Raw genomic sequence first — 10504 nt, 5'->3', positions numbered from 1 at the left:
GCAGAGCAAAAAACTTGTTAATTTCCCACTTGTTAATATTAGTAATCTAGCATTTATGTCTGAAACAGAAATTGTAATATTTATTCTCTCTAGTGCAGCTGCATTAATATAAATTACACGTATCGATTAAATATAACCTTAAATCTAATTTTTAACCGTTTCTTAAAAGGTGATTGTTAAGCAATACTTAAAAGTATACTGACCTAAACCTTCAGGACTTTCATAAGGACAACAAGTTCAGACCTGTTTATTCAAAAGATGAAATTTTATGACTTTATTCTATAATTCTCAACACCAGTTTGTTTCAGAGCATATTTTTTATTTTACTTTAAGAAAATAGAATATATAGACATTTACACAAACTCAACAATGTCAGAACACACTCTTTCAGTATAAATATAAGAAAACATAAAAGACAAAAATTAAAAGCATTAAAAGGAATTCAGCTTCAGCATCCATGACGGCTAACAGACCTTTAGCAGTGAGGGATGGAATAATTCATAACAAAACAACAGGCTCTTCAGGGGAAACTCAAAATCCTCAGCAGGAGGTTTGGTGCAGAGGCTTAGATAAACTGATTATTCAGCCCCCTTCAAATCCTCAGACTTTAATCACAGATCAGTTCTGCTGATCATGTTCTGAAAGTAATCTGCAGTTTCATGCATTGCAGGCTTTTATCATCACTTTGGTTCTTTCCTGCAGGTTCTCAAAATATATAAATTAAAAAGGTAGTAAACAGATTTACGCAGTTAAATTAATTGGACACATGGGATGCTTGAACTTAAGGAGCACAGATAACTTCAATCAATCATGTTTACTAATGACACAAATGCAGTATTTGGGAGCTAAGTAGTTTAGCAACTGAATCGTTTGACATCTTATGCTTTTATTAATTATAGACACATATTTAATCCGTACTAAACAGGAGTTTTCACAATATTTCAAAAAGTTGTAATTTAAGGAAAAATAGGTTTAATGGGTGATGCCAAACACTTTTAGTTACAACTTTTTCTGTTTGAAGAATAAATTTGTGTCCATCGTTATTCACTGCAATTCCTGCAAACAGGAACTTAACCTGGAGTTCAAACAAGATGTTTTTTTATGCTAAAAAGGCATAAATATATAAATGCATATTTATACACCTATGTATAAATATATATATATAAAAAATGCAAAAAAAATCAGATTCAGCATTAGAGCATGTAAAGTAAAAAAAAAAAAAGATGCAAAAAGGAAAATTACTGACACAGTATGGATACAATCATCGTTTAGCAGAGTTTTTCAAACATTGGAGAAACCACATGTTTAATAAGACTAAACTAGATAAACAGAATGTTTCTAATTAAGAATAATCAGATTTTTGTAGCGGTTTGAAACTCGAATTACCCGAAATACAACTAAGATTAAAAGTGATGGAACATTGGCAGCATCCACATTATTGTTTTAGAAGATTTGATGCTTCCTAATCTGGACTATAGTCTATTTGGTATCACCACAATAAAGACAATACATCACCCATATAAAATATAATAGACAGAAATTTATATCTTCTGTTATTTTAGAAAAAGAAGATTATTCAGAAGTATAACACCATTATAATTTGCATAGATGTTTGGCATTACCATGTTATGTTCTACACAAACATGGAGCATAAAGTGATTCACAGCCCAGGTTATCCAGAATGTTTAGTCCTTAGGAGCTGACTTAGGTGCTGAAACCAAGCAAATCAACAGAAAGTAGAGCTTTAGAAAAAAAAAAGGGACTGGAAAAGATGCAACAGGCATAACTGCAGCCTAGAGGGGATTAGAAAGTGAAAGCCTTTCAAAGATAGGAGATCCAAGCATTTCAACAAAAAAAGTTAAGTGGAAGGAAAAAGTGTGATTGAAAACAAACCAAGAAGACAGTGGAAGGACCAAAGAGGCATTTCGTGTTTTAGGAGCCACAGCAGTGGTCAGAGAATGAGCTGGATGGGCTAGTGTTGAAATAAAATTTTTAGAAGTGTCTCATTTGTGCTATGGAGGGGTAAATCTGGACTGGTGGTTATTTGTCCCAGGTGATGGAGAAGCAAACATGTCTGCCCTGAACACCATAGAAACAAGAGGAAAAGGAAGACGTCAAACACAACAAAGCAGAAGGACAAAAGGCACGATAAAAAGCAACCTGGGCTTCCTGAACACTTCAGCAGAACCACAGGGTTATCCCCTCCATCCCACACCGTATTGATGTAGTAATTAGTGAACAAGGGGCTTAGAGCTGGTATTAATTGGACATTAATCTATTAAAAATCCTAATCTAAGTGATCAAATGTAATACACTCATTTTGTGAGAAACAAAATTCTAAATCATAACCAATAAAAAAACCAGAAGCTAATAATGGGAATATAAAGCCCTCTACTAAGAATAGGTGTCTATTTAAAAATGTAATTAATTAAATAATTTGAGTTTTCATTAATATCCATTTTACTGAACATTAAGTTTTGTTCCTTTTGTTGTTGGTCTAAAAAAAAAAAAGTGAGGTAACATTGTGGAGTGATGTTCAGATGAGTTATATTGATATAAGCCAGAAGTGAGAATCCCCAGCTTTAATGCACGTGTCCCAGGATTGGGCCCTTCTCTATGACTGCATGAGAAGGTGAAGCTTCTGCTGGATGATGTCAGAGTTCATGGTCCAGAGGAACTCTGTCAATCCTCCTCTGAGCAGCTCCTCCATGGGAACAAACTGCAACACCTGTCTGTCACCTGCATGTTGTTGGTTTTTACCCCCCTCTCCTCCTCCTCCCATCAGCTGATGGATGCTTTTCTGCACATCACTCAGAATTGGGAGCAATGGGGCAGCTAATTCAGGACAGTAGCCGGCGCACATTAGCAAGGCCCCAACCCCACCAGAGGGGGGTGGACACCTGTAGGAGACCGAGCGAAAACACACATGGAGGCAGAACACCAGGGCTGCAGTGACTCGAGTCAGAGCAGAAAAGAGTGGCAGCAGCAGGGCACCGCCTGAGCTCAGGGTTTGGAGAGAAAACAACACGCATCCTAGAAGCTGGTGCTGGTATAGAGGCTCCCCATCATGCAGAGGGATGCAGCCTGTTTGGGGAAATGATGGCTCTTCACAGAATGTGAGAACTAAATCTTCTTGCTTGCTTTCACCATCAGCCCAGGCTGAGCGGCTGCCAAACACCAGACACGGTTTCTTCTCTTTGTTCCCCTCATAGCCTTTAAAGATACAAAGACCTGCAGCTTCAGACATAATAGAAGCTGTGCAAGACACGTGGCAGGAGCGACAGGGCGCCAGAAGAGTCCAGTCTACCACTGCATCCAGCAGGGCTTCGTTCAGGTGGTTTAACAGCCCTACGTCACAGAACGGAGAGTTTCTGACTGCTGAAAGCGCCGATCCAGTGATAATATACCACGAATCTATATGACTGCTGGACCAGGGTCCTTCTAAAATGCAGCCCACCCCTCGTTCTTCAGTGCAGTGACTCTGTATTAGCGTAGCGTGGCTGCTCCTCCATATTCTTTCCCTCCAGCTCAGGTTCTGCAGCTCTCTCCTCTCGTTGAACGAGCCTGTTTGCTTCTTCTGGCTTAGAGGTCGACCTGCAGACACACTGCAGCAGGCAGGACTCACCGTGTTCCGAGATATCCACCGACTTTTGGGAAGAAAGCTCACCTACACACAGAAACACTTAAATCAAACTCGTATCCAGATGAGACAAAACAGACCAGAATAAATGCTAGAATCTAAGGCAACGTTCACACTGCAGACCTTAATGCTCAATTCAGATTTTTTTGTGAAATGCAATTTTTTTTGCGTTGCCGTTCACATTTCCAAATATATGCAACTTGTATGTGATCTCCTGTGTGAACTGCATTCATACAACGCGAGTGTGATGGATCCTCCCTGCGTTCACGGCTACGAGCAACAAACTTCCTAGCAGACATGACACTGAATCTGATGCGACTGAAAATCTTCTTTTTCTTTTTTCCTCTCATTTATTTATCTATTCTGCTTTTTTGGCAGGCGGTACACAGCAGTTAGGTGGATGCCACGATCAAAAAAAAGTATTTTTATGCAGGCCTGGTGCCTCTGGGTGCATTGCTGCCCTCCTCAGCACACTAGCTTGTGACATTTCATGGGCATTATGCTGCTATGCGTTTTGCACAAGTTAGGCTGTCGTTGGACATAACTTCTGGACTCGTTATGAATACACTTTGTATACGCCCAAAATTTTAAAAAAGAAAATATAGAAAGTTCAGCGTATGCCAGTATTTTAGGAGAGATTCTGGGATGTCCGCCATATGCTGGCTAAATTGTCAAGGTGTGACGGGGGCTTAATCTATTTTTAAGATTGTTCTGTTTTTATTGCTGTGGCAATGTATGTGATGAAAAATGATCCATCAATACATTTTAAAAAGGCTCAAACTAAGGCCCCGTCCACACGAAGTCAAAACGAACACGAAACGCTGATATTTTCCAAAACGTTTGCCGTAAAGACGGAGACGTAAAATAAATGTGAGCGTCCACACGAATGCATGAAAACGCTGCAAAATGTATGCCAGGCCTGTAAGTGGCGCTGTGGTGCTAAAGCAAAAATAAGCGACGAAATGTTGGGCATGCGCACTAGTATACATGGTTGCCCTGCGGGTCCATTTTCGTGGTTAAGTCAAATTCAGGTGCTGAACTATGTCGTCGATATTGCTCTGTTCTTCCTGGAGATATTCCAGAAGAAGAAGATTCTGTTGTAAGCCCGACAGCAGGGTGAGTAGCATTAGCAGCACCATTGTTGTTGTGATACTGGTCGCGCATGCGTGTTTAGAGGCAACGCTATGACGCATGCTTGTAAAAAAAAATATGCGGTTACAGCGTAAAGATGGAAACGCGAAAACGGCGTTTCGAAATCTTCCCACTCTGAAGGCTGAATAAAAAAAAGATCGTTTACAGACCCCCGAAACGCCGGCTTCGTGTGGATGAGAGGCTGGTTTGGTGAAAAATTTGTGCGTTTAGGCCAGGGTTCGTCTTCGTGTGGACGGGGCCTAAATAAAGACCGCATGGATGATAGTGTTAAAATTAAAGCATAAACATGTCTCCTTAGGCTGCAAACTTAGCAGATGAAAACGATGCAAAGTTTGCTTGTAACACACACCAATAAAAGGAGCTATTTGTAAGCATCAACTGTTAGGAATCACACTTCCAATTGGCTTTACCTCCGTTCTCCATAATGTGCCCAGACACCTCTGTCTCACCAGTTTAAATCCTAAAGGAAATGTTTTTTTTTGGACCAATTCAGACCAGCTTAAAGGAGAAGTTCACTTTTTTACACTTTAAGCCCATTTTCTGTAGTTTCCAGGATGAAATCGAATGATCGACACCAAAATTTTGACAATTGCTCCTGTCTCTGCTTTTTGGCTCATTTAGAATCCACCCCTGGCTGCTTTAGAATGGCTTCCATAGAGCATGTCCGATAATGTCCTTAAAACAACCTTAAACGTTCTTCTTTTTAAATATGCTACTCACCAGGTCGTCAGCGCTGTTCAATGACGTTCCAAAAAAAGTTTCGTAAAGAAAAAACGTTCCTGTAGTGTTTTATTTAGCATTTTGTAAATCCCATTGAGTTCTGTTGGAATAGTCAATATTCCCCTGCCACCGGAAACGGAAATGGGGCCTGTTTACACAGTTGTAGTCTTTTCGCTTTACTCTGTGTACTCCGACGTCGAGGTGCTAACGTCTCTGTTAAACACTTTAAAAAACTCTGAAAATGGAATACGAAAGGTGGATTCTTGATTCTCGACGTCGGAGTACACAGAGTGAAGCGAAAAGACTACAACTGTGTAAACAGGCCCCATTTCCGTTTCCGGTGGCAGGGGAATATTGACTATTCCAACAGAACTCAATGGGATTTACAAAATGCTAAATAAAACACTACAGGAACGTTTTTTCTTTACGAAACTTTTTTTGGAACGTCATTGAACAGCGCTGACGACCCGGTGAGTAGCATATTTTAAAAAAAGAACGTTTAAGGTTGTTTTAAGGACATTATCGGACATGCACAATGGAAGCCATTCTGAAGCAGCCAGGGGGGGATTCTGCATGAGCCAAAAAGCAGAGACAGGAGCAATTGTCAAAATTTTGGTGTCGATCATTCGATTTCATCCTGGACACTACAGAAAATGGGCTTAAAGTGCTAAAAAGTGAACTTCTCCTTTAATTATTCTCTTTAGCCTCTGAATTTATGATCCATGAACCCCTGACCTGATCTCACTACTATCCTCCCCCTGAAGTACAGAGTTTACTGCAATAAAAAATCTATATGCAGGTTCTAAACTGAGCTTGAACTGTGAGGCTGCTGTTGAACCTGTATTTAGAAATGTTGGCAGACCTTTGAAAAGCTGGAAGTTACGGTTCTACATTCTCTGAGGACATTTACCATTCACAAATGGTAAATGTGTCTCAATAAACTAGATGAATCTTTGAATTTCGATCAGCTCAGATATTTAACAGGCAAATGAAAGCATCTCACCTCAAAGCGCCTCAGGTACTCTTGAACAACACAGTCCCTGATGTGGTCGAGCCGCTGCCCCTGCACTGGGCTAATGCTTCCGAACAGCCGCAGGTTCTCACAAATGGTTCCCACCTGCAGTTTGTGGAAGTAGGAGCACAACTCTTCGTGCTGCTTCAGAAACGTCTTGGGGATAACTGAGCTAGGGAAAAGAGCTTCTCGATTGGCCATATTTGGTCCATAATTACGGATCAGTTTGGAGAGCAGGGGCCTCACCGCCTCCTTACCATCATAGTTCAGACAGACGACATAAACCTCAGAGTTTCCTGCTTTGCTGGTGGCAGGTTTGAAGACACTGACAGAGTGGAAGCAGCAGTTCAGCAGGTAGAGTAAGCAGACTGAGGAGTGTTCATACAGGGTGAACATCTTCAGCACAAAGGAACCCCCAGGGCCCAGGAGGAGCAATGCCGCTGTGGCCTCACAGTAATGCAGGGATGCCACCAGAGCCTCCTGCTCATCGGGGTTCTCCTGACAGTCAAAGCTGCCGTCGGCCGTCACCAAATCCACTCTGCGCATGTTAGAAACAAACACCTGCAGATCCAGCAGGTGCTTCTGGAGCATGATGTCCCCCGTGTTGTCTGAGCCGAAGAACCACCAAGGCAGCGTGTTGGCGATAAGCCGGTCATCTGCGATGGTCGTGCTCCCACCGTTTGCCTCATGGTATGGGTTGAGAGTGTTGGCGACCCAGCCCCAGTCACAGTAGCGTGTGGACTCATTCGTTTTCATGTAGTGATTTAAAGCAGTAATAAAGGCTCCAGGAGCTTCACACAGATGGACAGAGTTCAGTTCCCCGTTTTGAAGAGCCTCCTCTGGTAGAAGATCAAAGCTTCCCAGGATCTCGTAGAATTTGCACCAAGCCTGAGTGCAGATCTCCGCGTTAGCAGTGGAGCGAACGGCAGCAATCACCTTCCCGGCTCTGTTGGTGGAGTTGGTGTGTTGATGCCACACTTGAATGTTCTTATCACTCAGCTGGTTCTTCACTGCATTGAGAGACACCTTCAGCTCCTGCAGGTGTGGGTGCTCCTCCGTTGGGTGTTTGAGAGCCACGTTTGGGTCGGGGATCCTCCATTCCTCTGCCTTCATGTAGGTTTTAACTTTGTTGAAAAGATCCTGGATCTCTGCCTGCGTTTCAGGATCAGACAGTGATGGCTGCTGCCTGAGGACCTTCCTTCTTGAGACATTGCCTGAGCTCATCCTCCACACTGATCCTCCACTAAAAAGAGTGAGGAAATTATTGTGATTATAATCCACACATGTGCCATCAAATTGTTATATATGACAGCCTGGAACTATAATTACTGAAAAGGCTAACACAGAACAGGTAACATTAAGTCTTCACCCAAAAACTAATAATCTGAACAAATAAAATGAGGATTTTTTCAGTTATACTAAATAGCTCCGTTACTGTTTATAGGGTTTTCCTTCTTTTTCTCCCCACATAAAATGCATTTTGATGACAATGAACTATGGAAAACAAATTTTTCCAAACAAGATTCACAAACAATCTGATTAATCGATTATTAAAATATTTGTCAACTAATTTAGCAATTGATGAATTGTTAAATGGAGTATAGAGACTGTAAAACATGCCTATAGCTGACAGGGCAACTCACTTAGGGCAGTAATTATATCAAAATTGTAAAATAACATATTGATATTTTGCATTTAAGGCAGGCAGCTATACACCTACATGAACACCCGAATCACTGAGTCACAGTTTCCAATCTAGAGTTATAGTGCGTTAACCCTAGAAACAAATTAAGACTCCACTTTTAAACACTCGGGTTCCGCAGTTCCTCCAAGTGCAATGAGGCCATCAGTAGACTGAGGTAGGAATGAGCGACCGTAACCGCCGGGACCGCCCTCACATCAGCTGTCAGCATCTGCTTCAGCCATGTTAATCAGCAGGTTTCTTTAGCTGATGTTTAGGAATCGTGCCCCATGTGTTTTCTCCCACACGTTTACATTTGATCACTGCTGCACTTTAGGAAACAGAAATGTTTATTTCACTGCTAAAGCTGCAGCTCATTTACTGTCTAAAAGCTGTACAGAACAAAATGTTGTTTTGTATACACTATGTGTATACAAAATGACAATAAAAGTTGTCTAAGCAGTAAAATGATGATTTGTTGTTATTTCAAGATAAGCTTTGGCAACATCTTTTCATCGAAGTGGGCAATGAGATCTAAAGTCCCACAGTTGATGCTATCTAGGAGGTGCAGAGATACCTTGCAGAGACCATTATAAAAGGTTTCAGGATCCTCTGAGATACTGGGATAACCAAAATACAACAATTCCAAACCTCTTCCAACCAGAGGCATGGCCAGAAAATTTAAATAAGGGTGGCCAGGCAATAACCAATGTACACTGAGGGGTCAATCTACACTGTTCCAAAAGGAAAATGAACAATCACAACATCCATATTTTCTAAATAAAGACAAACTATACTCCCCTTCCAGCCTTTGCTAACAAATAGACGCATATATTTAAACATCCATGTTGTCTAAATAAAAGTGTAGTGGACAAAATTCTTTCAGTTTTGAGTTATGGCACGGACATCTTATTTATTGTCATTACTAGCCTACTTTTATTAATAATTATTCAGCATAAAATGTATATTTACATGTTCTAATATATATAATAACTAATAATATTACTTATTATTAAAGTTGTTATTTATCTCAGTGAAGTTTCCTAGATGACTTGCAGAGACATAATTTCCTCTTTACACCATATAAGACAATATGTTGTTCATAAAAGAGCATTAATTTCGTATTTATCTTTAATGTTAGTAGATTGATGTGCATAGTTAACCCCATGAGTTTTGTTGTCAGGTAATTGTTTACATATATAAAATGTAAATGTTAAATAAGTTAGAAAATTCCACTTGAGAGTATTACTGCTTTCACCGTCTGTATTATAGGGAAAAATGGCCACCCCTGGCCCCCCATCTAGCTCCACCCTTGCTTCCAACTTTCTTTACAGTTTCTCTGGACTCCATCCTCATCTGTGCTGTGAGAGCTGCTGTCTGCATAATAATAAAATAAAATAAAAATCCAAGTCCACGAGCATCCTCATTCACATGCTCACTTAAATGTTCACGATACATTTTTACATAATATAATGGCTGCATCTAAAAAAAAAAGAAATCTAAGACAATGACAACATTTAAGATATACAATTTTTTTCTAAGATTGTACGATTTATTTAAATAAGTATATGAATAAGAAAATAAGTGCCTATCAAACAGATTGCCTACAGGGATTTTAAATGTCCAGCAGGGATCAGTATTCAGTGACACAGTATCAATACAGTTTGCCAATGTGTCGAAACGTTTCACGATGACTCATGAACCGACAAACAGATGCAGTCTTTTTATCCCAACACCCCATTTAAGCTTTATTCCCTCCGGGAAACGTATATGTCTCTCAGCTCTGTGTCAATTTGAGTCAAAACCAGGTGAAACCAACCAACAAATACTCACCGAGCTGATGTGCAAGAAGGAAACGGAACACCCCACCCACGTGACCTAAATCATGCTTTGCGCATGCGCGAAACCGATCCTTTGTTCTTAAAGGAGCTGGAGAGTTGAAACGAATTGTCACAAATACATTTTAAATCATTTTCACTCAATCAATGAGAATATAACCAATATAATTAGTCAATTAATTTTTAAATTAAAATGGAAATTGTCATTCCAAAGATAAATAGATAGAAATATCTTCTTTTTTGTCTTGTATAAATGGTTGGATTAATTAGGGACCAATTTTGAGCATTTTTTTTTTTTATTCGTGGTACAGATAATTAGAATAGAATAGAATAGAATAGAACATATTTATTGCACCACAGTGGGGAAGCTTAATTTTAAAATATTAAAGAAATATTTGTTTATAAAAATGTATTGGAACTTTGAGGATTACATGTTTAGAAAGTAGAATATAACAGAATAT

General features: G+C 39.9%; 1 protein-coding gene across 1 annotated transcript; it reads right to left on the bottom strand.

Annotated features, from left to right (window-relative positions):
• Nucleotides 1-1670: 1670 nt before the first annotated feature.
• Nucleotides 1671-10085, bottom strand: cmtr2 (cap methyltransferase 2). The gene is made up of 3 exons (XM_038308665.1): nucleotides 10039-10085; nucleotides 6516-7767; nucleotides 1671-3667 (listed from the first exon to the last, which is right to left on the bottom strand). Exons 2-3 carry the CDS (start codon nucleotides 7746-7748, stop codon nucleotides 2615-2617), a joined length of 2286 nt encoding a protein of 761 aa, XP_038164593.1. The 5' UTR covers nucleotides 7749-7767; nucleotides 10039-10085; the 3' UTR covers nucleotides 1671-2614.
• Nucleotides 10086-10504: the final 419 nt, after the last annotated feature.

This window comes from Cyprinodon tularosa, unplaced genomic scaffold (assembly GCF_016077235.1).
Source record: "Cyprinodon tularosa strain WSP-4 unplaced genomic scaffold, ASM1607723v1 ctg642, whole genome shotgun sequence".
Lineage (NCBI taxonomy): Eukaryota > Metazoa > Chordata > Actinopteri > Cyprinodontiformes > Cyprinodontidae > Cyprinodon > Cyprinodon tularosa.
This window is presented reverse-complemented; position numbering and strand designations above follow the sequence as displayed.